Here is a 27,772-nt window from a genome sequence, read left to right on the forward strand (position 1 = left end):
AAAAAAAAAGGGGAGGGGGAGGACTCAGACATACTCTTGTCGGAGGCTGTTGGCATGGGGGAGGTGGAGGCAGGCTAACGAGTAGCAAGGCACCTCATGTGACTGCTTTGGGGTGTATATTTGACTTCCTTTGTTGGTCCTTAGCTGGAGCAGGGACAACAGAGAAGCTGGCAATCGTGGACCAAGTCCTGGTCCTGAGTGTTCTGAACTGATTGCTGCAGAGGTTGTGGGTAGAGTTCTAGTGTTGGAGGCGGCCTGGCCACTGTTTGTGTATTCAGCCTCTCAGGACAATACGTTTAGTACAATAGATTGTGCTAGGTGCAGGCTCCAGCTTGTGTTCTCATGGTGTGCCCCTGAGGCTGCCTGGGTGGTTCACCTTGCCGTGTTTCACGTTGGGCACTGAACCTCTCCAGCTAACTTTAGGAGGAATGCTAAAATATCAGCTCTGCTTCAAGGGAGAGAAGAGCATTTCCAAAAGTCATTTAGGTTCTGTTCAGAGGAGCAGTTTTTCATTATAAGTTTCTATGTTAAGTGTTCTGCAGCCAGTTCCAGTATGTGTATGTGTTTCCTCCCCGCTCCCCTCCCCCCACATCACTGAACAATCTTGGAAATCAGGTGGGCGTCCTACAACTGAAATCAATTATGACACTATCTACCCAGAGATAGCATCAGATTCCATGGGTTAAGGGCTCAGTCCTCCAAGACTACCCTCCCTCTCACTTCAGATGCCAATTGTGAGCCCAGGTTGTCATTTGTGCTTCTGAGAACAAGCGAAGGATCAGAGGTTCCAATGATTCCCCTCCCTGGGTTTGATTTATTTCCTAGAATGATCAGTACTTTTGTGAATTAGTTGGTCTCATGGAACTCAGAGAAACCGTTTATTTACTAGATTACTAGTTTGTTACAAAAGGATAGTATAACTTGGGAATAGCCACATGGAGGAGATGCATAGGGCAAGGTAGGTGGGAAGGGGTGTGGGGCTTCCATGTCCTCTCTAAGGACACCTTTCTTCCCAAATCTCCATAGATTCACCGACTTGGAGACTCTCTGAACCCCATTCTTTTGGGAGTTCATGGAGATTCCATTACATAGGCATGACTGATCAAATCATTGGTCACTGGTGACTGATTCGATCTCCAGTCCCTCTCTCCCCTCCCCAGAGATCAGAGGGATGGGACTGAAAGTTCCCCATCCTTACATGTTTCTCAAAAATCACCTCATTCACGAAAGATGCCTTTATGCTCTCATCACTTGGGAGATTTAAAGGGTTTTAGGAGCCCTGTGCTGGAAATGAGGAGGAAGACCAACTATACGTTTGTTGTTATAAATCACAGTATCACATATGTTAAGAAGTGAAACAGGTCAGGAGGAAAGTTAAAAAAATGGAACAAAAAAGAGGAGCTAGACCTGAGCAGACCAGAGTGGAGGAGGCGTGCCCTGCCTCTGTGCCTCCTACAGCGCTCACTCTCTCCTGATCCCATAGTTTCTGGATCCTCTCCACTGTGCAAACCGGGGACCTCTGTGTGACGTAAGATTTGCCATCTAAGCCCAGTAATGAGCTGAAATGAAGGCAAAACCTCTTCCAGCTGTGTAACTGGGAAGGAGAATCTAGAGTGGGTCTAGCTTGGTCAAAAACTGCTTTTGACGTGGTGTTTGCTTTTGCTCTTTCTTTTTTGGTCTTTTGTTTCTTCCTTTTACCTCTCTGTTAAAAACTGCTTGCCTGTGGCCTTTCTCTGATGGGTTCCAGTTGGATTTGGCTGAGTTAAGAGGCAGCCCTGTTGGCCTCTTTAAGCAGAGTTGTAGAGGAGGTCTTTTTCCTTTGGGAGCTGGGTGGAGGCCGGGTCCAAGAGCAGGTGGAGGTGGTGGTTTTCTGTGGAGTAGGTCTGATGGGGGCTGTTACTGTGCCAGCTGGAGGCCCTGTTTTCTGCAGAGAGCATTCTGGGCGATGAGCACTCCCAGACAGGTACATTCCTTTAGAAACACTCCAACAAAGCCACTGAGCCCTCCCAGCATTTTATGGTCTTTATTAATAAACTCCTCATCCCCTTCTCTCTTTGGGCCCTCATCTTTTCCCCAACTCTCAAAAAGAGAATAAAAGACCACTTGAAACAGTCAATTTCTAGGTTTTCATCTTTCTTTTTACTTTTAATCATCTGATACCATAAGAGCACCGTTTTAGTACAGCTAAATCTTTTGACAAGCAGGAAGCTTTAGGTAAGATATGTGAAAATAGGAAAGAGGTCTAAATGCTCAGATTGCTGTCTGGGACCACTCCCCTAAAATGACCCATGAATCTTCAGCAATGCACAAAAATCTTGGTTATAATCCTCTAGGATCAGAAGCAGTGGGAGCTGAGAGAGGCTCAGGAAAACCACTGGTAGCCCTTGAGCCAGCTGGGGACGGGGGCAGGGTGTTGCTTTCCCTGCTCAGACATGGCTTATAGCTCTTAAGGCAATGCTGCTGCAATGGAGGAACCAGAGCACGGTCCATCCATTCTTTGCATCTGACAAGCCATTTACGTCCTCTTTCATTTATAGGAAAATCAGGAAAATGGCCACAAGCAAAGCCAGGAAGCTGAAGAGTTTGAGTAAGCTTTCAAAGGGAGATGAGGACTCTCGTACAACTCGAGTTTTGGTGACCTTGAATGTTCGGTCCCACTGGGTCATGATGGCATTTCTGGCTCCTTCCCATTTCCCTGGGCCAGTCAGGCGGAACTGGTATGGTGTGCACGGGCCAAAGAAGATGGTCAAAGCCAGGCGCGGATCCGTCAGGAGCAGAGAGAGCAGGTTGGGCTTTGCACCAATAAAGGTCAGGAGTTCATCTATGTAGGTGATATAATCTGATTGTAAAGCTTTGCAGTAATCCAAGCCAAATCTTTATGAAATGAAGATTAGGGAGAAAGGGGAAGACAAAAAGATTATATAATGATAACCTTAGAACACGTAAAAGTGCCAGAAGTAAACAATGATGCTGCAATATTTGGACGAGTTTCTGTGTTCTTCCCTCCGTGCCCATGGCTGTCTAATGTCTTATTGTATTACTTAATATTCTTTAAATACAAGATGGATTCCTTGAAAAGATACTCTGTACATATGGTGCTCCAAATGCCAATAATGGATCTAGTATTATTTTAGTTCTATTGTCAAATGATTAGCAGTTTCCAAAAATAAAAAAGATTTTATATAATTTTACTATTTCTAAATCTTTCGAAAACTCATTTATTGCTAGATTTGTACCATGTAAAAAGCCACAGAAATCAACAGGGTGGAATTCCCTGGAATACTGGTATTAGTCCCTAATATAATTGACTGACCTACGTGACAAAAGCTTTTACATTGCATAGTTCTAATCAATTATCTGTGTTATGCTAGAATGCCGTAATGGAGAGCAAATCATATCCCAGGTTGAGGATGAAGAAGAGACACCCAAAATGCTTTTATTGTTTTGGGAGTTAGCACTTTGACAAGGCTAGAACAACACTTGACATTTGGAAATATATGTGAATGAGAGAAGTGATGTTTCTTAAATGCATGATCTTAAAACTTCTTTTTTCTGCCACAGAAACTCTATTTTCAAGTGAAAATTTATATCAGAGTCTGAAACAGGTAATCAGTAAAACAGATAAAACCGAGATGTTTTAGGATTAGGAGCTGGGGGGAAAGGCAAGACTTCCTCCTCGCCGGCTATCTCCCTTCCACTGTCCCTGGCCCTTGAGTGGTAGCCAAAGAGCAGAGCACATGTGGAGACCTCTCGTCTAGAGAGGGGGTCAACAAGCATTCTGCAAAAGGCCAGATGGTAAATACTTAAGGCTTCGAGGGCTGTATTATGGTCCCTATTCAACTCTGCTGCTATAATGCAAAAGCAGCCTTAGACAATATGTAAATCATGAGTGTGGCTGTGTTCTAATAAAACTTTATTGACGGCCACTGAGATTTGAATTCCATATAATTTCCACGTATCCCCAAATCTTCTTTCCAACAATTTAAAAATGTAAAAGAGAAAAACAGGCAGTCAGCAGGTTTGGCCCGTAGGCCCTAGTTTGACTCCTGCTGTAGAGTAGCCGTCTGAATAAAAATGGAGCTGAATAAACACAGATTGGTTGAAATAAATGAATGAGCAGGCCCTCCTGGTGTCACAGTGTATAAACACAACTTCTTGCTTGCTGATTGTGGCTAAGGTATAGAAGAGTGTACCTGGTAAATGAGGGTTAATTATATTTGGTTTAGATTCTAAACTCCATATGGTGCTAGATGACCATGGTCTAAAGTGATGATTTGGGACATTAACTGTCAATTTAATTCTCAGTTTCCTTTTCCCTTCTCTCTCCTTAAACAGGCTAGCCTAGTTTTTTTTTTTTTCTCTAAGTTCCAGGTGCTTCTTTTTTCTCCAGTGTAACTCTCACTGTCTTTGTTATTGCTTTACTAGTTTTAGTTCTGATCCAAAAAGAATGCATGTTAGTTAACTTACCCGCTGGACTTGTTTTGTTTTCTTACATTAACTTCCTCTATCATGACGCTTGATGGTGGCAACTTACTCACACCTATAAAGCAAACAAACAAAAAATGCAATTTAACTTTAGATTTCAGTGATTACTTAGCCGGCAAAGATGCTTCACTACTGCTCATCTTTTACTTCTAGTGCGCAGCCACTCATCAGTTCTTCTGGTAGAGATGTTAGCAGCCTAAGTGGACGGAGGGTGTGCTCCTCGGGATAATGCCACTGGCTGAATAGATAAGCATCGGGTCATCTCACTACTTAGTTCGTATGACAGAACCTCACAACTGCTTTGGCTGAATTTCATCATTCAATTGATTGAACTTTTACCTTTTAATTGAGCCAGTTGGTTGAGTCAAAATAGCAGGTAGACACTAGCTGGTACTTTTTGACCCATGATTTTATCTTTTGTTCTGATAGTGGCACAAATTCATTACAATAGTGTAATTCAGACAATCAGATGGATCTGCTTTTAAAGATTCTGGTAGATAGGAGTTGGGAATTATCTCAAAGTTTCCAGTATTCAAAATAACTTGGCAGACTGAACACATATGCCCTACTATTTCTCAAGCACTTACCTTTTAGGACCTGAACGACCCATCGAGCTTGCGTATCTCCTGTGGGTATTATGGAGCCCAAGGGTTTGATGAGGCCGATAACAGCCAGGGTTGGCTTCTGCAGATGTGCAGGGAAGACATACTTGTACAGCGATGCCTGGCCGTCTTCAACTTTCACTACGGTCTCGTCAAGGAAGGGGAAAGCAAAGGTGTATCCAGTGGCAAAGACAATGATATCAATGGGCTCCTCCCTTGGGGTGTTGTTAAATACGACAGAGTTTTCCTTCACCAACTTTATGCTTGGCTTGATGAGCACTTTCCCAGTGATGATGCGGCCTGGGAGCTCATCATTTAGCACAGGCTCTCTTAGCTGTGTCCTAAACAAAAGCACAAACAGGGACAAGATCTGCCAGTGAACAGTGCAGCAGCCCTCCGTCCTCCTTCCCTTCTCCTCTTCATTCTGGGACTCTCCCCTCCACGAGGTAGGAGGTGCCAGGTGTGGGAGAAGTTACCCCTGTGGGAAGGGATTCATGAATGACCAAGAAGGATGGTGAAATGTGTGTCCCATTTACTAGAGTTACTAGCCTGAGAAGAAGGAAGTCAGAGCTTTCTCTAGCTCCTGCTTCTCCTGCTGAATTTCAGCCTTCAGCCATCACTGTCATTTTAGAGATAGCCGAATGCTGAAGGACCACAAGGGAAACCAGGGGCTTCTGGATCTGCTGAGAACTGCTAGAAACTCTCTCCTCCTAGGAAGCAATTGTACAAGGAAAGCAGGCATGTGTTTAAAAGGAACAAGGGCAGAATTATCTTTTTGTCATGCCTTTGGAATGACAAAACAAAACTCTGCAAGATGATTTGAAAGAAGCTGAGCCATTTTTGGCTTATGGTGAATGCACAGAAAGAGACAACGTGATAAAACGGAATGAGCACCAGAGCAGGAGGGAGTAAGGCTGGCTTTGTGTACTTATGTTTGTCCTTAACAGAACTTGGGAACATCATTTGGCCCCCTTAGGCTTTCTTTTATTCATCTGTAAAACAGGGACGTTAACACTTGCCATCCTTAGTTCACTGAACAGGACAAAGAACATATGAAATAGTATATATGTAAGAACTTCGGAAATGATAAAGGATTAGCTAAATCTAAGGGAGAAGAGATTTCAATTCCCCAGGCCCCTTTTGTATTTTCTACAGTTTGTGGGATTAAATAAAACTCTTTATAGTCCCATGAGCTGCCATCCAGGCTAGATAAAGCTTCTGGTAGAGAAAGCTCTGGTGGAAAGAGTCAAACCCTGGAGAGGCCTGGAGTTAAGAAGTAGAAAAGGGTAGATAAGAAGTGAAGGAGGTAAAAACGGAGACAATATCAGGCACAGGAGAGCGGGCGGAGAGGAGGGACATGAGAGAAGGATGGAGAGACCCCGAGGAGAGACCATGCGGCAGGAAGGGGGCTGCATGCGATCCCTGGTGGCCTGGTGCCACCTGAGCCATGCTGGCCCAGAGTGGACTCTGGAGGAAGGCCAGGCAGGATCTCTAGGCTGTGGTGCCATCCTGGTAATGGAATGTCATAGTAGAGACTCAACGAATGAGGGAGTAAAACTGTTGGACCTTGTGAATGGGATAAGTCATAGATGGTTGTAACTGACAGGATAGACTGAAATCAAGGTCATCTTGACAAGGGGAAGAAGGCTCTGCCCCTAGAGAGATGATGAAGGGCAACTGTTGGATTCAAGTGTGTCACCTTTGTCAAAAGAGTCATAGACAAGTCATTCTCTTCCGATCGCTGCAGCTGAGATTCTGCAACTTGCCAAGGTCACAGAACTCATTTACTACTAACTGAGCTTGGCCAACTGACTGAACTTCTCTAAGCCTCACTGTACCCACAGTGATAGGGAAATTTTACTACTTTAAAGGACTGTTGACAAAGTGAATTCATAATTTCACTTACCAAGCTCTCAGAAACAGTTAGCTATTATGATCAAGGAATTTATATGAAGTTTTCCTTCACATTCAGTCATGTTGTTATGCTATCGCCTGGTTTGAATATGCTGCTGGATGCTGCTGGAAGGATCGAGGCTCCTTCTCCCTAACAGCCCTCGGCAGGCACACCATATTTACCTGTCTTCCGGTATTAGGCCATAATTTGCATGATTGAACCAGCTGTTCATCTTTTTCGCTATCAACCAATTTACAACTGGAGTTGGGAGAGAATTTCTGAACATGTTCTGAAATCGCGTCATGAACACCATGTCCCACGGGTACCCTGAGTCAAAGACCCGGCTGATCACCCATGCCCCTCCGGTGGTGCTGAGGAACACCTGGAAGCAATCAAACAGGTCACTCAGTTTGACACAGTGAACAGGGCTGGCTCTGCCGGAGATTCAGGATGTTTCATGAATTGTTGAAAGGCACCTAAAAGTCTGCCATCCTCAAAATAGACAGTTTTGGCTCTTCTAATAACCACTTTAAAGTTACTCTTTTGAGAAAATGGTTTGAGTGTCCAGAGTATTAAAATGCCTTAGGACATGTAATTGAGCACTTCTCTGCCAGGCTCAGTGCTAGACACCATGGTGAATGCTATATTGCTGCTGGCCATTAGTCTCCTTGGTCAGAGTCTCATGTGAGAAGACAGTGAACAGGTGATAACAACTCTGTATGTTAATAATTGTAAGCAAGAAGAACAGGGCTGCAGTTGAAAGTTGTCTGCGAAGTTTCAACACAAACTATTGTTAGAACTGACAGTAAAATTCAGTAATACGACTAGTTTGGTGGATTTTTTTTTAAACAGATTATCTGGCTAGTTGAGTTTACCAGCTGACCGAGTTCACTAAGTAAGCTAACAGTTGTTTTGGTACCTATACAGTAAGGAGTTTTCTGTATAACTGTTTAAAAATGGAAAAATTTAGTCAACCAATCTGTTGCTTTGTAGATACAAAATGACTGATTTAATATATGATCTTTCTCCCAATAAACTGGAGCATGGTGGTTTTTATTATACATATTGTTTGACCTTATAACATAATGGAGCAATACGGTGGCAAGAACTATGAACGTATAGGTGATTTTGACATTTGCACCTGCCTCTCTTGATGCAGAATCAGATATGACATTTTGGTAGATACGAATTATGTCCTGAAACAAGGGGAGTTTCTTTGCTGATGTAGCAATGATGTATGCCAAAGTGTGTATTCAGATTGAAGAAATTTCCAAACAGCTAGAGAAGTAGCGATAATATGTTACCCACATATGGTGCCATCGTGGATGGACCTGTGTTAACTTTTGCTTTAGAACTTCCTTTCTCTTCTTTCAGGTTAACTCCACCAAATTGCTAAATCTCTCCAAATCAATCAACCAATCACCGAGTTCTTTATTTCTGAAAGTTCCAGAAGGGAATATCAAAGTTACACACTCCCAAATTTTTTCCTTCATAGCTATTTTCATGCTTGCAATGATTGATCTAATTACTTACACTTACTCAGTGAACATCTGTTTTCCCCATGACTCCGTGCTCTATGATAACAGAGATCTTATTTGGTTGTTCTGTTATCCAGTGTATCCCTTGTGCCTGACACAACATTTCGTATAACAGAGGTCAACGACTAATATTTATTTGTTGGTTAAGTGGCTCTCAATGAGTTGATAGTACAGTTGGAAAGAAAATGTATATTATAAAAGGTAATTAGCAATACTGAGAGTTAAAAATTGCCAATTGAGGAGTGTAAATTACAGTTATTATATAAATTCATACCAGTGAGAGATCATTTTGTGTTGGGTTGAGGTGGCTGGGAAATGTAAATGTAAATTGTAATTAGAGAGAAAAGGGCACTGCGGGAGGGAGGGGTAGAGAGAGAACAAAGGGGAAAACAGAGACTTGGGAATTGTAAGGGGCACAGAGCAGACCTGTCAGCCTGCAGTTGATGATCTTGTGGGAAAATAGTGGGGGTAGAATTAAAGTGGCAGATTTGGGCCAGGTTATGGCGAATCCTAAAATGCAGGGCTAATACACCTGCAATTTACGATTATTATTATTATTATTATTATTATTATTATTATTATTATTATTATTATTATTATTTTGGGGAAGGGGGGGTTAGTTTTTACCACGAGTATCATAATGAAAACAAGCTTTGCAGAGGATCTGTTTGTTGATGGTTGGGGGTCTGGATGGATTGTCATGTGTGGGAGGATGGACGGGGTAGGAGTGCAGGGATGCAGGGTGAAATTAGGGGCAGGTGCTTTGAATCAAAGAGACTTGGAAGACTGGCTTTACTACCCGCTAATGGTATGCCTCTAGGCAAGCTAGCTAACCTCTCTAAGTCTCAATTTCTTCATCTGTAGTCAAGGATACTAACAGTACCTACTTTATGGCTTGTTTTGATGACTGGTTGAGGTAATGCAGTAAAGCATTTAGTGCAGGGCTTGGCACAGAGTAAGCAAACCCCAGTGAATATGAACTGTTTCTATAATTATTATTTGGAGGGCAATGCAGTAGCCTCAGTGTGAGGTGTTATGCACCAGATAAGGGTGGTGGTAATTAATAAGAAAAGGGAGGAGCAAGAGGGAGGTCTTAGCCAGAAAGAATTGCCAGAATTTTCTGACTGAGTAAGGAACAGACATCCCTTAAAAGAGAACCCTTGTACACTGTTGGTGGGAATGTAAATTGGTGTGGCCACTGTGGAAAACAGTATGGAAGTTCCTCAAAAAACTAAAAATAGGAGGGAGGGAAATAGCTCAGTGGTAGGGTACACGCACGAGGTCCTGGATTCAATCCCTAGTACTTCCATTAAAAAAATAGAATAGAACTTCTGTATGACCCAGCAATTCCACTCCTGGGTATCTGTCTGAAAAAAACAAAAACACTAATTTGAAAAGATACAAGCAGCCCAGGGTTCACAGCAGCATTATTTATAATTGCCAAGGTATGGAAGCAGCCTACTTGTCCATCAGGAGATGAATAGATAAGGAAGATGTAGTATATACATAAAATGGACTACTACTCAGCCATGAAAAACAAGAAAATCTTGCCATTTGCAGCAGCAAGGATGGACTTCGAGGGCATTCTGCCAAGTGAAGTAAGTCAGAGAAAGACAAATACTGTATGATACCACTTTTATGTGGAATCTAAAAAACACAACAAAGTAGTGAATAATAAAAAAAAAAGAAGCAGACTCATAGATGTAGAGAACAAACTAGGGGTCACTAGTGGGAAGAGGGAAGGGGGCAGGGGCAATATAGGGTAGGAGAAAAAAGAGTTATTATGAGGTTATATGAAATCATCTGTGTGAAACTTTTGAAAATTGTCAAGTACTATTGAATTTAAAGAATCTTCTATTTGATTAAAGAAAATGCCTCCTATAGCTCTTTTTGACTAAGAAAATGACAAAAGTAGGAAGTCAGAGAAGTTGGATTCACAGGAAAGATGACACCTGGAATTCACAGGAACATTTATGAACATTCAAGGGAAAAAGTCTGTAAAAAAATCTGTCTCATGTATGTATGTGTGTTGAAGGATTTTTTTTTTCCATTCATCATTTACCATGGTGTCAAATACTGTTTGCCTGAGGCATGTGTCTTAAGATAAAACTCTTCTGTAAGTAACATCAAGAATGGTACCGTCTGGTGGAAAGGGTATAGCTCAGTGGTAGAGCATGTGCTTAGCATGCATAAGGTCCTGGGTTCAATCCCCAATACCTCCATCCAAAAAAGTAAATAAATAAACCTAATTACCAGCCCCTCAAGAATTTAAAAACAAAAACAAAAGAATGGTACCTTCTTTGCCAGGTGGCTGGCCTCCACGGCAATGTCTGTGCCAGAATTTCCCATTCCAACCACAAGAACTCTCTTGTCCTTAAATATATCTGGGTGTTTATACTGTCGACTATGAAAGTACTGGCCTTTAAAATTATTTATACCTGTGGAAAAAAATAAGAAGTCAAATAGAGAATTTACAATACCAATGAAGAAAACATAGATATTACTCAGTTAATATGATTTAGGTTGTTTTCAATAGCATAGTCAATTCTGAGAAAATCTGAAATATGAATACATGATTTTTACAAGAAACAGATACTAGTGAGTGATTACTTATTTAATAAAGTTACTTACTCCATCTCACTAGATAGTGTAACTTACTAGATTATTACTAAGTTAAACCATCATGGCATAAAGACTTTTAAGCTTAAGTGTAAGAAGTCACTACCTTTTAAAGTTTGATGGAAATCAATGGGACAGAAATATTCTATTTGCTAATATTTGATCTACATAGAACTTTTCACAAGCAAAGAGCAACAGCAGAGAAGTTAAAGTTTACTATGTGCCTGTGCCCTATTCTGAAAACTTTTTTGGATACCTGTTATGTGCCGGGCACTGTACTAGGTAATATGGGAAATCAGAGAAATAAAAATGTGGTTCTATTAGAAAAGATCCTCATGGTTTGGGGCAGTTCACTGACAGTTCACCTTGGTGACGCGGTAACTCAGGCTGAATTTGCTGTCAGTCAGTTGGCTCAGAGAAAAAGGGATTATGTTAGTTAAACAGGGATTAGAGATACTGTTTCAGCAGATAGGCTATCTCAGACAGTTGATGCCAAATCTCATTGAAACATCAAATACTAAGGGAGAGTATTGGTAAATACTCTCAAGATTGCATAACACAATCAGAAGCAATACGTGCTGTACAAAGAATCTTTTTTTTTTTTTAAAGTGATAAGACATCTAGATTCTCAGGGGGTAAGTATGGATGCTGTGGCAAGTAGCCTTACCAAAGCCTTGTAGTTTTTTCCTTCACTTTCACCTTAAATCATCAGAAATCTCACCTGAATTCCTGGTAAAACTCAATTACAATCTAGATCATTTAGAATTTAACAGTGATGCAACTGAGTTCAAATCCTGACTCAGCTCAGAGACCCAACATAGATCCAAGAGCTGCCAACAGGGGAGAGCTGGCCGAGTTTAATGAGAATCATAGAATTATCCCTGAATGTTAGATTATTTTATATCCTCTTTGGATCAGGCTGTTTTGGATCACAAATGGACAAGAAATGAGACTCTGTGGCTGAGTCTTCTATCAGACTAACACTTTCCCCACTTATATTACAGGAGGACAGAGCAAGAACTTTCACTAGGTGAAGTGGTTGTGTTAGAAAACACAGCAGAATGTATATATTACCTGAATGAATAAAATGAGTTATCTTGGGAAGTTATAGATTTATTCCTGCTGTAATACCTATTGTTTTTACTATGAGTTTTTGGAACATCTTTGGAATTGCCTCTAGAACTCATGACATGCGTTTTTGAATAACTTCAATGAATTAAATTTTTTGTTAACAGTTAACAACTGCCCTCTGGAGCGCTTACAGACTAAGCAAGTCTGCTATGGGGCAGAGGAAGATGGTGAGATATGGAGGACTGCATTTCAAATCAAAAGCCATAAAGTTTTAGTGCTCAGAGTCTCCTTAGAAATAATTTATCCAGGGGTTTTAAATGGACAATTGGTAGTGGCTGGTAAGATGGGTATTAAGAAGAATCACGAGTACTGTAGAGCTCTGTTTCCTTGATGTGTGATGTATGCCATTAGGGAAGGTGGTCCAAAGCCCTCAATTTTATAAGAAGAAAAACAGAGGCTTAGAAAAGTTAAGTGGAAAGCCTAAGATCATATAGCTTGTTAATTGTATAGCCTGGAGTCTATACCTCCTAGGTCCCAAGCTCATTTTATTTAAACTGAGCACATTGAGTCCGTTGCTTTCAGGCTATGCTTTATCCTAGTCTGACCTGACTTGAGTGGCTTATGGGGGTCAGGTCCAGGACAATTAGAAGTACATGAGTTTGTTGTAAAATGGGTATTGGAATCACTCCGGGTCATATGTAGACTGTGATTCCTCCAATGGACGTGTATAAAACTCTTTTCATTCCTTCTAAGCAGCTCTGTGTTGTCTCTTCCTCCTTAGTATTCTAGCACCTTGTGCAGTGTACTCTATCTGTCATGAAATTCTCTGGATTCTTGGAGTGATCCTGTACCAGGCAGTCCTTGCTAGGAGTTTGGAGTAGCTTTCCTGCTCAGGGATTTTCTCCACAGGAAAGAAATTGGTGGGGTGGGAGGAGTTCATTGTTGGATGTGTTCCAGCAGAGGCTGTTGAGTCTCTCTCAGGGATGATGGGGAGTTTCCTGCAACTGGAAGAAGACTGAGCTGCTTCCCAATTCAATGATTCTGTTCTATGGCAGTTTTCAGGATATGCTATATCTTAACTTGACCCGACGTGACTAACCTCTGGGGGCCCACAAAGGAGGTGCGTGAGTTTATTGTGAGCTGAGCCTTGGGATTACTACAGGTCATGTTTAAGTGATTCAGAGAAAAATTGCCTAAAATTTTGACTTTTTGAATCCTTTACTGCAGATGAAATAAACCAAACCATTGAATTTACTATTTCCTTTGAGTTGTCATCCAAGTGATATAATTTTTTAAAGAGAACTTAAAAATTTTTTTTTGTCCTTTTTTTAAAGTTCTGTTTCCTTTCTTTTCTTTTTTAAAGTTTCTTTTTGGGGTGGGTAATTAGGTTTATTTATTTGTTTGTTTGTCTTTAGAAGAGGTACTGAGGATTGAACCTAAGACCTTATGCATGTTAAGCATGTACTCTACCACTTGAGCTATACCCTCCCCTAGATTGATATTTGGCATAGATTACCATGACTCATGGCTGCAAAAGCAAGAAAAAGAAACGGAGACCCAAAGATGTCTTAACTTGCTTCCCAAGACTTATCTTCCTGCTGATTATTAACTCAGTGCCGTAAACCTCTGATCTAGCTAATTGCTGTGACTCATAGAAAACAAACGAACAAAAATCAAGTTACCTTTTCCTTTAACCACTAACTGACCTTTGTGGTCTCTAAACTCAGCTTTGGCAATGCCCTACTGCTGAGGCTAGTAACTTGTCTAGCCCTCCCATGTCTTAGAAGATGTTCTGAATGCTACCAGGCACTTACGGAGGGACGTTGAACTTCAGTGAAGCATAAAACTCCTATTAGTTATTCATTCTGCTCTTCAGCACTCATAAGTTGTTTGAAACAAATGAAAGTCCAAAACTGGCCAGATGGTGCTGATTAGAAAAAAATCCCTCTTACTTCAAAACTTTAACTATTTGATGGAGGAATCAATAGGAATTTGTCTCCTGACCAATTCCTGACCAATAGGATGGCTCCATGAGACAAATTAGGGGCAGTTTCTATACCTGGAAAGCAGTCCAATGGCAAGTATGGGTTAGTGAGATAACCAGTGCAGACCATGACAGCATCAAAGACGGCTGACTCTTGCTTCCCTTCACGCAGAGTGACTACCTCCCATTGGCCGGTGACAGTAAAATCTGGGCGTTTGGTTATGCTGCAGACTTCAGTCTGAAAAAACAATCATTGACATGATTAATCGTTTTCAAGCTTCCAGTAAGGGCTTGCTGGCTGGTGTGTCAATTGACATTTCAAATGTTCTAGAGCACAGACTAAACATAATAAGCATAACCCTAGGAGTTAAATTGCATTACCAGACTAATCATAATTTCCTGGATGGAAGTATTCTAAGCCTAGAGTTGTAGAGGGGTATTTAAGAGAGGTGGTGAGGTCCAAAAATTTTAAGTGATTTACTCAAATTCTCACAGTAAGTGATAGAAACAAGATTATAACCTAGGTCTTTCTTTGTTTAAAAAGATTTTTTTTCTATTATGTACAGTTCTCATAGAGCTGTATCTTTTACAACAGTTCCTTTAATAAGAATATGGATAATATGTAAATGAAAATGTAAATTTGGTCCCAAGTATCTTAGCTTATGAAAGGTCTTGAAGAATATGTTGTTGAGGTTTTCCCTGACCCAGAGGACTATTGAAAAATGCTGACTTTATGACTGGATCTTTTTGAGAGTTGTCCACATTTCAAATACAGTTGATCTTTGAACAACATGGGTTTAACTGTGCAGGTCCACTTATATGCAGATTTTTTAAAATAGTAAGTATTACAGTACAATAGCATTAATAGCTAGTTCAATCTGTGGATGTGGAACTGTAGATACAGAGGCACCTGGGATGTGGAGTAAATGGGAATTTTCCTCTGCGCAGAGAGTAGGTGCCCCTAAGCCCTTGCTTTGTTCAGAGGTCAGCTGTTGTCCATTTTTTGTTCTCATTGAGTACACATATGTCCATGGATACTAGGTTCTGATTCAGAAAATATCCGAAAGAAATTTACAAGTCAAATTTAAAAGCATAAGTGAACCACTGACCAAGAGACTTCGCTGCTTGCTTTCTTTACGGTTTTCAGAGAAGACAGACTTCTCAAGTCCCTCCTAATGGTTCACTGTTTGGTTTATAATATTTGAAGTGCTTGTTGGGTTCCACATTTGTAATAGCAATTGTCTTTTTAAAATATACATTTTCAGTTAATTAAAAAGTCCTTTCAAAATAAAATTTATTTTTATCTTGAAAATAATGTGTTCATTGAAAATTTGAAATGTCTAGAAAGGTAGGAAAAGCAAAACCTCTCACAGCTGCTTGTGTGTTCTTTATTAAAACTTTGGTGAATATTTAGTTTTTTTTAAAAAGTTATTTTAAAACAGGTTTGCACAGGGGGGAGAGTGTAGCTCAAGTGGCAGAGTACATGCTTAGCATGCATAAGGTCCTGGGTTCAGTCCCCAGTACCTCCCAAAAAATAAATAAATAAACCTAATTACCTCCTCCACCAAAAAAAATTTAAACAAACAAACAAAAAAAAACAGGCTTGCACAGTGGTATAGTAAAGGAAATGCTTCAGATTCAGGAATTCTGATGAATTCAAAATGTTTTTGTGACTATGGTAGTGCATTATTTTTACTGTGTTCCTTGGAAAATAAGGAAGTGATTATGAACTACTCTTTGTAAAACTGGAATACTTTTATGTTTCTTGTTTTATTGAGATATAATTGACATATAGCACTGTATACATTTAAAATATACAACATGATGATTTGATATATGTATATATTGTAAAATGGTTACTACAATAAGTTTAGGTAGCATTCTTCATCTCACATAGTTGCATTTTTTTCTTATGATGAGAACTTTTAAGATACTCTCTTAGCAGCTTTCATATACACAATCCAATACTGTTAATTATAGCTGCCATGCTGTACATTACATCCCCAGAACTGATTTATCTTTTAACTGAAAGTTTGGACCTATTGACCACCTTCACTCACTTCCCTCCCTAACACCGCACTCCACCTCTGGCAACCATCAGTCTGATCTCTGTTTCTATGAGTTGTGTGTGTGTGTTTTAGATTCCACATGTAAATAAGATCATAGAGTGTTTGTCCTTCTCTGACTTATTTCACTTAGCATAATGCTCTCAAGGTTTATACATGTGTTTGCAAGTGGTAGGATTTCCTTCTTTATCTTGACTGAATAATATTCCATTGTTTGTCTTTCTGTTTCTCTCTCTCTATCTACCTATCACCCATAATGTTTTCTTTATTTACTTATCCATCAATGGACACTTAAGTTGTTTCCAAGTCTTGGCCATTGTAAATAATGCTGCAGTTAACATGGAGGTATAGATACCTCTTTGAGATAGTGATTTCACCTGGATCAGGAGTACTTTTAAGGTTGTGATATGACTCTTACATGCTACATGTTTTGGTCAATCTTTCCATTAATGTTGCTTTCTTTGTGTAATTCCCCAGGAATTCCTTACCTTCCCCAACTCTAACAGGGAGGAAACTAGGAGAAAGGAAACACATGGATTTTCGTGTTTCTTACAGAGGAAGCAAAGAAGGAAAAAAGAAAGAGAAGAAAGAGGATATATTCATTTGCCCTGTCCTTATACCTTCCTCCTGTCTCTGTCCTCTGAAATGGGGAGGGAGGTGGGTATGGCCTATGAGAAGATACACATTCAAAGATTTTCCTATTCTCGAGGATAAGCAGAAAAGACTTCCTTCAAACGGTGAGATTCTCTTGTGTATAAGCCAGCACACACGCCCACTCCTATAAAGGGGCATTCAAAATAGAGTACCTAGGAGCTGGTAGGAAGTTCTCAATGTCCCTTGGCACTTGGCCCAAACTGAAAATGTGGTTTGACATTTTTTAGATCCTTTTGAATACTTGGATATAAGCATTGCAAACTAAAAAATTTATACATGTGAGTCCACAGACGAAGTATTCACTTTCACCTCCAGATTTACTTAGGGTGAGTGTAAATACAACAGGAAAAGGAATCCAACCAGGTGTCATCAGTCTTGCCAGTTCATGATCTCATCTAACAGAGCCTGGGGGCAGGCAACAGAGGGATAATAGGAAATAGGCAGGAAATACTTCCTGACTACCAACTGATGTTTTGTGTCTTTCTTACCTTGAATTGAATGCATTTCAGAAGGTCGAACCGGTTTGCGTACATTTTGAGATATTCCAGGAACTGAGAATGTGGCACATAGACTGGACAATCTTCTGGGAATGGGAAGTCTGGGTAACAAGACATCTCCTTGCAGCTGTTGGAAACCACAGACTTGTAGAGGCTGGCTCTGCCTTCCTCAACGTCTTCCTGTATAAACAATGCAGGCACATGAGCAGGTATGCCTGTGTGCATGTGCGTGCACACTCGTGAAATGGATGTTAATTTTTAGACATTTCAAGCATTGACTAAAATTAAGGTGACCCAGATGATTTATGCAACCTGCTACCTTTCTAATGGGATTTGCTATCCTGCACTTACCTGACCGATGATGAACATTGGACCCCACTATGAATATCATGATCAGAATTATAATTTCATTCATTATGCGCTAACAAACAAGCCTGGGAAAACTCACCTGTCCAGATTCATACCAGATCACTGCAAAAGAGAGGAGAACATGGAAATAATACCAGATCCAGGAGGTAGTATCTGGATGATAGACTATTGCTAGGCAGTTTGGTTTCACAAGGTGTTGTTGAAAAGATTGTGGAGAAGGAAGTTTAGATTATGAAGGATTTTTGTATCTAAAGTTAAGGAATTTGAGTTTCATGGAAAGGTGATGGCAGTTTTTTTGAATGTCTTAACATAGAAGTGATTCATATTAAATTTTGGAGAGATAATTCTGGTTTTACAAAAGATGAGTTAGAGCGATCTGGAAAGGGAGGAAAGAAGCTGCTTAAGAACTTGGAACACAAGTCCACATGATTGCCAATGAGGGCCTGAGCGAAGACAGTGGAAGTTTAAACTAAGAGAGAGAGGATTTGTGAGGCAGCAGTAGGGTAGAATGCATAGGACTGTGAAACTGATTGGATTTAGGGTTTGGAAGAGGAAGCAGGTTGAAGGTTTACAGACTGGACAACTATCAGCATGGCAAAACCCTAATCGATGTCCCACCCCCGTTTCAACTTGAATAACTAGCACATAGTCATCTCTCAGACAACCACTACAAGGCTGAACAGTACGAGGTTCACGTATTCATTTAGGCTTATACACTGCCTCTGTCTTTTGGATGTATTAGCAAGGACTGTTCTAATTTCATGGGAAAGTTCTCAGCATTTTAATATTTTTTACCATCTTGGATATGTATAGTTCTTTTTTTTTCCTGTGGAACAATAATTATTTGTATAAACAAGTAAAAACATGGACATAAACCTGACATATGGAGAGGACTTTTTGTCCCTCAAGAGGTGTGAATGTAGATCTGCATGAAATATGTAGAGATAACAGAGAATAAAATTGTAAACATATCTTGGTGGTTTGAATTAATGTTACCGATCTCATCAACTTATGAGTTTACTATTCCCTGCTCATCTCTGGCCCCACATCTGACAGTCTCACTTATCCAGAATAAATCTAGAAAACTGGAATCTTACTGGCTTCCGAGAAAGATGGCTATTTAAATCCTGATCCTTTATTTTATGGGAAGATCAAAGCAATGCTGTTCAGAGATGTAGTCAGCAGAGTCAAACTGATACGAACTGTTTGCTTCCTATCTATGAAAATATAACTATAGAAACTGAAAGTGAGCATCTTGAAAATCTTATAGCAATAATTTGACATTGCACAACATCCAGGCATATGGACTCCTTTATGGTGAATGGGACATAGGTCAGTCTTGGGTTTGTCTCAGTCACGTGATGAGTTGTGTGGGATTTGAACTGTGTACTAGTCGTGTGGGTAGGGCTATATTACAATGTGTGACGTTTTAAGGTTAGTTTGAAGACTTATCTAAAAGTGCATAGAATCTATAATTATTTTCTTTCATTGAAGAATAATTGATATTTGATTATAACTTTACAGAATAAATTATCAGCACTGACTACTGATAAAGAACTGAAGATAAGTTTTAAAAATTCATCACTACTTGCTTCATTTTGGATAGCAGTTAAACAAAAAATATCCCAAGCTTGCTGAGGTTGCTTTAAAATCTTTTTTTCCATTCCATTGAACATATTCTGTGAGCGTCTCTCTACTATGTGTGCTAGTAAGCAAACCTTAGAAACACAGATATATATTATCTCTTGGGAGGAGTGTGGTCATCCATTGAAACAGATTAGATAAAATGACAAACAAGTAGCAGGCTTAATTATCACATTAAAAATCTTAAGTATTAGTCAGCACAATGCATAGTGAAAATGTGCCTACAGGTGTTTAACATGGCAAACTAGCATTGCACATGTAATGCTTTGTTTGGCAAAAAGTTACAAGTATAATAGTGATTCTCTATAGTAATTGCCTTGCACACACTGTCAAAGCACAATGTGTCCACTTTTTTGAATTGTTTTCTTCTATTTCTATGTTTAATGACATTTATTGAAATTTTTTTTAACATTTTTTATTGATTCATAATCATTTTACAGTGTTGTGTCAAATTCCAGTGTTCAGCACAATTTTTCAGTCATTCATGGACATATACACACTCATTGTCACATTTTTTTCTCTGTGATTTATCATAACATTTTGTGTATATTTCCCTGTGCTATACAGTGTAATCCTGTTTATCTAGTCTACAATTTTGAAATCCCAGTCTATCCCTTCCCACCCTCTACCCCCCTGGTAACCACAAGTCTGTATTCTCTGTCCATGAGTCTATTTCTGTCCTGTATTTATGCTTTGTTTTTGTTTGTTTGTTTGTTTTTGTTTTTTAGATTCCACATATGAGCGATCTCATATGGTATTTTTTTTTCTCTTTCTGGCTTACTTCACTTAGAATGACATTCTCTAGGAGCATCCATGTTGCTGCAAATGGCATTATGTTGTCGGTTTTTATGGCTGAGTAGTATTCCATTGTATAAATATACCACATCTTCTTTATCTAGTCACCTATTGATGGACATTTAGGTTGTTTCCATGTTTTGGCTATTGTAAATAGTGCTGCTATGAACATTGGGGTGCAGGTGTCATCCTGAAGTAGATTTCCTTCTGGGTACAAGCCCAGGAGTGGGATTCCTGGGTCATATGGTAAGTCTATTCCTAGTCTTTTGAGGAATCTCCACACTGTTTTCCATAGTGGCTGCACCAAACTGCATTCCCACCAGCAGTGTAGGAGGGTTCCCCTTTCTCCACAGCCTCTCCAGCATTTGTCATTTGTGGATTTTTGAATGACGGCCATTCTGACTGGTGTGAGGTGATACCTCATTGTAGTTTTGATTTGCATTTCTCTGATAATTAGTGATATTGAACATTTTTTCATGTGTTTTTTGATCATTTGTATGTCTTCCTTGGAGAATTGCTTGTTTAGGTCTTCTGCCCATTTTTGGATTGGGTTGTTTATTTTTTTCTTATTGAGTCGTATGAGCTGCTTATATATTCTGGAGATCAAGCCTTTGTCGGTTTCACTTGCAAAAATTTTCTCCCATTCCGTAGGTTTTCTTCTTGTTTTATTTCTGGTTTCCTTTGCTCTGCAGAAGCTTGTAAGTTTCATTAGGTCCCATTTGTTTATTCTTGCTTTTATTTCTTCTAGGAGAAAATTTTTGAAATGTATGTCAGATAATGTTTTGCCTATGTTTTCCTCTAGGAGGTTTATTGTATCTTGTCTTATGTTTAAGTCTTTAATCCATTTTGGGTTGATTATTGAAATTTTTTGAATGTCTTTTGACTCTATGTATATTTTGAACTTATATTTTGATATTTTTCTTTTACTTTCATTTTTCTAATAGTTCATTTTTATTATGTTCAACAAATATAATTGCTTATACTTTCTTGGAAATTAAAACAAACAAGCAAACCTGATTCTTCTTCACAGTGTGAGAAACACAGCTCTCTAGATCAGTGTTCCTAAATCTTGTAAAGAATTGCCTGGGGAATCTTATTAACATGTAGATGCCGATTCAGTAGGTCCAGGTGAGCCTGAGATTCTGTATTTCTAACAAGCTCCCATGAAGATGCTGCTGGGTCATGAATCATGCTTTGAGTTGCAAGGTCTGGGAGCAGTCCTGCCCGGTAGGAATGTGATGAGGCCACATTTGTACTATATAAAATTTCTCAGTAGCCACAATAACAAAGTAAAGAGAAAGAGTTGAAATTAATTTTACCGGTATATTTTGTTTAACTCAATATATCCAAAGTTATATAATTTCAAAGTGCAGTCAATACAAATATTATTAATAAAATATTAAATTTTTTTCTCATATTAAATCTTCTAAATCCAATGTGTAGTTTACACATCTCAATTCAAACGCTAAATTTTCATTGGAAAAAGTGGATTCACACACCATACCGAAATTGTTAACAAAGATAGTTGAAAATTAGTAACTGAATCAAGTGTTGGTTTTAAAATTAAAATTAATTAAAACTAAATTAAATTAAAAATTAAGTTTCTTAGTCCTATCAACCACATTCCATAGTTACATGTGGCTGCTGGCTACCTTGTTGGACAACCCAGCTTAGGAACATTCTTAAACTTGAAGCCAAATATTGGAACTAAATTTAGTGTTGGTTTGATGTAATTAAAAGTGATCAAGTTTCCTCTGGGTTATAGGAAAACAGAGAATAGGAACAGCTCTAAAGAGCTGTAATCCTGAGAGGTGAGAGCAAACAGCTAGGGAAGAAACCATAGTGTAAGGAGAAAAACATGACTCGTAAACATTTTGGAGTCAGTTAATGTACAACGAAAGCTCCTATATTTTCCTCTGGCATCTGAAAGCATCACATTGTAAATAACACTTTGTTAATACTGCCAGTTTCTAGTTAACAATAATAAAAGGCTACGTTGGGAATATATACTGTTTAAAAGGGGTAGAGAGGTATGCATAATACCATGTTGTAAAGATTTACACAAAAATAGTTCAAAAAAATTTAAAACATTTTGTAATGGCATGTTTAAATATCAAAGAGTGATGGGGAACACATGGGAATTGGATAAGCCAGGGAACCATGGGGAACATTAAAACAAATGAACACACAGACAGAAATAATAATTAAAAAATTAACAACTCGGTTTTGCAAAATTTTGGAAGATAATAAGATGGAAGAAGAAAACGTTTCTGGGAAACACTGATGCCTGTTGTGAAATAATGTATCACAAATGGCGACTGAGGAGAAACTGTAGCTTAGAGTGGAAATTTAACCTTTAGAGTGGAATCTAACACTATTTTTTCGCTCTGTCTCTTTTTCTTCCTACTGATTGTTTCTCTGGGAAAATACAAGGTCTGGAGTGTTTGGGATATATACAGAAATTATGGGTCCATGTCACTTCTGAATGGGTCCTGATTCTGCTCCTCCAGTGTTTGCCTCAGTGAACAATGTGCCCCTGTGATTCCCAGGCCCTGCTGGGACCGCCGGCTGCAGGCAGGCACTCTTGGCACTGTCTCTGTGTGTGTCTGCCAAGTGCCCTGGCACTCTGAATGTGGAAGCATGTTCTTCCTGGGGACAGATGAGGGCACTTCGGGGAAAGATTTCTGTCCTGCAGGGAAAACTGAATGAGGGGGGAGGAGTGACTGACTGTAAAGAGAGGGAGAAGGATAAGAGCAAGAATGGAGGGGTTTCTGGCTTCCTGGTCTACTTGGTTCTGCAGCACAATGGGAAGGACCCCATCATTCACTAGAACACTTCATGGGATTCCGTGAACAGACCAGGATTTGCCTGTCTTTATTCTTGAACTGTGATACAGACCCTGGAAATGCATGAAATGTCATTCCTGAGTTCCTGTGGCACAGACCCCAAAGTCAGACAGCCTGGGTTCATATTCAAGCTCTACATTTTTAGCTGGGTAAACTTGGGAATTTTCTTAACCTCTCTGTGTCTCAGTTTCCTCATCAATAAATAGGAATAAAAATAGTACATATGATTAACTGAAATGATAGCTATTTTGCATTTAGAACAGTGCCTGCTAAGTGCTCAATAAATGTTACTTGTTATTTGTATTATTCTACAATGACCAAGGAGATTTACTTTCTCAAGTTTGTGCCCTTCAGAGAGGATTATAGGCAATGGAAAGAAAGCTTTGTCAGCTCAAAGGTCTTTCCTTTCTGATTTAAAAAAATAGACGTAAAACATTAACAAAAGTCACGTAGGTACATAGAGACATTCTCCTAATGCACAACATTCACACCATTTGTCCTCGAGAACAATTGTTTTCTTTTCTGCTTCTTCGAACAGCCAGAACCCATTTTGCTTTGTCACTGTCTCTCCCTCGTGAGAGTCTGACTCTTACTGAAGGGCTGTGTCCTGTTCTCAGATCTGCAGCACAGGAGAGCTGTGGAAACCTGAGGAGATTTGGGGAACCCCCAAGAGGGTAGGGACCTGCCAGGTGTATTCCCCTCCAAGATAATAGGAATTCCATAGCTGTTCATTGAATGTATGAATAAAAAGAAACCTAGCAAGATTACTGAACTATTAGAAATAAGGCTTTTAAGAAGAAGTAAAAAAAAAAAATTCTATTAAACACGAAGTAAAATGGTACCCAACTCATTTCAGCTCCCACAAAAATCAGACTTACCAGGCGTAAAGATAGCTGAAGAACTCTCAATGACTTAAGGGGTGTAGTATTTCTCTTCATCTTGCCCTCAGTAAATCTAAAAATATGTGGTACATAAGGCTTGTAGTAGGTGCTCAATAAATGTTGAGAAATGAAAGGAGGCATGTGCAGAGGAAAAGACCTTGATGCACATAAGGAAGAAAGTCATTCCAGGGAGGGTTATTGTTTCAGGGATCTGAAGGATGAAGCAGAATGTGTTTCTACCAGTGCAGTATAATAGCCTCTAGCTGATGTCAGTGCGGTTGTACATGAGGGCTGTTTCTCAGGTCTCCTTCCTGTACTAAAATTCTCTGAGTAATATTAATTATGAGTGACAGGGCAATTCCTCACATTTCATTTCTTCACGCGTTACTCTATAATTGAGATTGTCAACCTGCATCATAATTGTCCTAATCCTCTCTTCCCTCTCAAGAGCCTGAGAGAGCTGATTTTGGAACAGACGCTCCCCACCTACCTTCTGCAGCCCCTTGAGTTGGTGATCACAAGCGGGTTCTTCACCAATGTATCCCTTTTCTTTTTAAAAGTTCCCAACCCCTCCACCACCCAGTGAGTGATGACCTTTCTTTTCCATTGCAATCTTTGTCTGCTTAACTTTTTCTTAAGATTGTGGTCTGAAAGAGACCAGTTATGCCCATGTGAGTGTTGAATTAAGTACAGTAGTTTATAATCTCTGTAATTTTGGGACCATCTCCCTATTGGTAAATGGAAACCTTCTCCACATATGTTTTATTGGGTTTCTGCAGTTTGTGCATTTCTGTATTATGGCCCCTTCCACTCAGAACAGGCACCAAGGATCCTCCTTGTTCACTTTCTGGCAAACATGGCCCTTGCCAGGGCAGGCTTTCTAATTCTGCAGGTTTTGAATTAGAAATCAAAGCCGCTGCTTTGATTGCATAAGCATCTCTATCCATCTTTCATGGTGTGCGTGCGTATGTGTGTGTGTGTGCGTGCGTGTGTGTGTGTGTGTGTGTGTGTGTTTCTGCTGGGGTAGGAGGGGGAAGGGACGTCTTTAAAAAGACCCAGGAGACTCACAGCTTGTTAAAGTCTCCTTCAAGTCTCCTTCAAGGTCACCTAGTTTAAAGATTTTCAATCAGCCTTCAGAGGAATCTCAGGCTAGTTCAGAGGTGCCTAAAGGGGCCACTGTGTCAAGAGAGGGTTGCTGAATGAAGCTGAGGGCAGTTGCCTGACACTTCAGCCTCTATTTTCTAAACTGATCCCACGTTCTCATTTCCCACGTGAAGTAACAGGGGCTGAAATGACTTGTTAGTTGGGCACCATTTTACTTCGGCTCCTGCTGGGTCACCCTGTTTCTCGTCCTTTGGATATCCTACCAGATGCCTCACAGGCTTCTCTGGTTTTCTTAATTCTCCACCGCCATTCTCTTCCCGCCCCCCACTCCTTCTTCACCCTCCAGAGATGTCATATTTTCCTGAAAGAATTGACGCCTCCCATGTGTGTGCTTCTGCATCTTCTTTCCTTGACCTCAACATTTCTCTCCCGTGTTCACTTCTCCTTCCCCTCCTGTCTCTGAGGAAGGTGGACCTCTCCATCTTTCCAGAGTGAACCCTTCCCTACAATTCCACTCCTTCCTAATTCTTCCAGGATCTTGTCTCTGTTTGGGCTTGTGTATACAGTTGTTTCCTACCATCCAGATATTTTCTCTTTACTGGTCTTCTTGTCATCCAACATAACAACAGCAACAGGGAGACATCTTAATTCTGCTCGTCATCCATTGCTTTCTAGACTGAGTATGAATCCCATGCTCAAACATTCAGCCACCCACTTCCCCACCCATTATTTCTCTTACAAATATCACATATACCAATAAGCTATTTTTATTTTCCAAGCATTCCCAGTACTTTTTCTTTACAGTTCCCTCCCTGGTGACTCCCACTCAATCTCTTATGCCTGTTGAAATCCTTCAAAGTCCATCACACACCATCTCCTCCACGAAGCCTTCTTGACTTCCCTCAGGTGAACGTGATCCTGACCTCACTATATAGAGGTCTATATCTGACTTGCCCTTTTCCCATCAGCCAGACAGCTCCCCAGAGCAGGATGACGGCTTCTCATTTTTGTGCCCCCCACAGTGCTTGGTACACAGGTGTCTGGCCCAAGTCACACAGCCAGTTGGGCACAGCTGGATCTAGAACTCATTTGCCTGAAGTTTTAGATCAATACATTTTTGTGTGTTAATAATTAGGTATCAGTGATCTATATAAGGAGCATTTTTGTCTGATATCTCATGGTCTCCAGGCTCACTTTTCACTTGTACTTTAACCAAATAACTCATTAATTATTCCTGTAGTCCGTCTTGTTTTATCTTGCAAACCAGCTTCCAACTCTGAGGGATTTGTCGTGCTTGTCTGGTGTGCTGTGTTAAGAAAGGTTCTGAGGCCGAGCAGGGGAAAGGTATCATGCTTGGTAAGCAATATCCTCAATGGACATGAGAGTCTATGGCCTGGGTGTCGCGTTTCTGCTGTCCTGTTGGAATATATGTGGTTTGAATCATGGGGACAGATGTTCTTTCCCCTGGGCCCCCTTGGGGAATCTCTGCATTGATGGCCATGTTTGATGGCTGGACAGATTTCAAGATATGTAGTTCTTCCTCCTGTGCTGGGAGAGCTGTGACTAAACCAGCAACCTTGGCTTCCCTGGAGCTTTGTTCACTGAGTTAGGAAATAATTACTTCGTTTCCATCCCAGGTTCCACCCTTCTCTATAATAAAGAAATGCTAGGTCTTTCTCTTGCCCCCTTGGAGCTCTGAGGCCAGGCTATCTGACACCTGGCTCCTTTTCATCTTGCTGACAGCTTTCTCCTTGGCAGCTTTAAAGCTCACGGGAGATGTTTTTGCCCACTTGAGAAGAAGGGAGAAGAGGTTTGAGGAGATCTGATGTACATGCTTCCCTGGCCGAGCCATGGGGCCCCCAGGGTTCCAGCAGGGCCCCTGTGATTCCCCTGAGCCCCAGGCCAGTGAAGGGTAGGTTTTCGAGTTGCCTCCCTCCTTCCCCACCCATTTCTGCTCTCCAATCCACACTCTAGCCCTGCCGAGATTTGAGGATATTACTGCTTCTTCTTTTTTTTTTGCTCAGGCAACAAAAAAAGTCTTCAAACGTTCTTTGCTTCTGATTATTTTTGGGATTGCCTCAACAGCAAGACCTTGAATCTAGAACTCATTGTGCACCAAGCCCTGTGTTGTTTTACCTCAGATAGAGCAGGGCTGGAAAAAGAAGCAGGTATAAGCAGCCGGGTCTTGCCGGCAGAGACTGAAATTCCTGAGTTGTGTTTCCACCATTGCCCCCTACGCTGCAGTCTCTTGCTTCATATCCCCTGGCTCCCCTCCTCTTCTCCTTGCCCTGGGCTTTCCTGGCCTGTCCCACCCACTCCATCCTCTTCTACCCTTTGTCAGCATCTTTCTTCCTCTTGGCTCTGGATAAAGTTTGCAAGGCGGCTGATGCGCCTCCCGCCCAAATTCAGGCTGGGCCCTACTTCTTTCTTTTCTTGTTTTCAGTGGCCCTTCCTGCCCTGCCGTTCAACAGATGTTTCTAGTCCCCCACCATGGGCGTCAGCCCTTGTGGAAGAAATTCAGTCTCTTTTTGGACCAGTCAAACCCTTTTCCAACAGACACACAACGAAGCAGTTGACGCCCCACTTACAGTGAATCTCCACAGCCCCCCAAGGTCGTCGCTCCTTTCGAAGCAGGTGGGCTCCAGTCCTTCCTCCAGACAGCACCGGATGGAGGCCAGGCCACTGACCCCAGCGCCCACAATTGCAACCCTCTTGGTCATGTT

At 40.5% G+C, this 27,772-nt stretch overlaps 1 protein-coding gene across 1 annotated transcript; it reads right to left on the minus strand.

Annotated features, from left to right (window-relative positions):
- Positions 1 to 2,174: 2,174 nt before the first annotated feature.
- Positions 2,175 to 27,772, minus strand: FMO1 (flavin containing dimethylaniline monoxygenase 1). The gene is made up of 8 exons (XM_006211114.4): positions 27,638 to 27,772; positions 17,402 to 17,590; positions 14,269 to 14,431; positions 10,815 to 10,957; positions 7,164 to 7,363; positions 5,073 to 5,428; positions 4,468 to 4,540; positions 2,175 to 2,874 (listed from the first exon to the last, which is right to left on the minus strand). The coding sequence occupies exons 1-8, from the start codon at positions 27,767 to 27,769 to the stop codon at positions 2,532 to 2,534; spliced, it is 1,599 nt and encodes a 532-aa protein (XP_006211176.2). The 5' UTR covers positions 27,770 to 27,772; the 3' UTR covers positions 2,175 to 2,531.

Source organism: Vicugna pacos, chromosome 21, assembly GCF_048564905.1.
Source record: "Vicugna pacos chromosome 21, VicPac4, whole genome shotgun sequence".
Lineage (NCBI taxonomy): Eukaryota > Metazoa > Chordata > Mammalia > Artiodactyla > Camelidae > Vicugna > Vicugna pacos.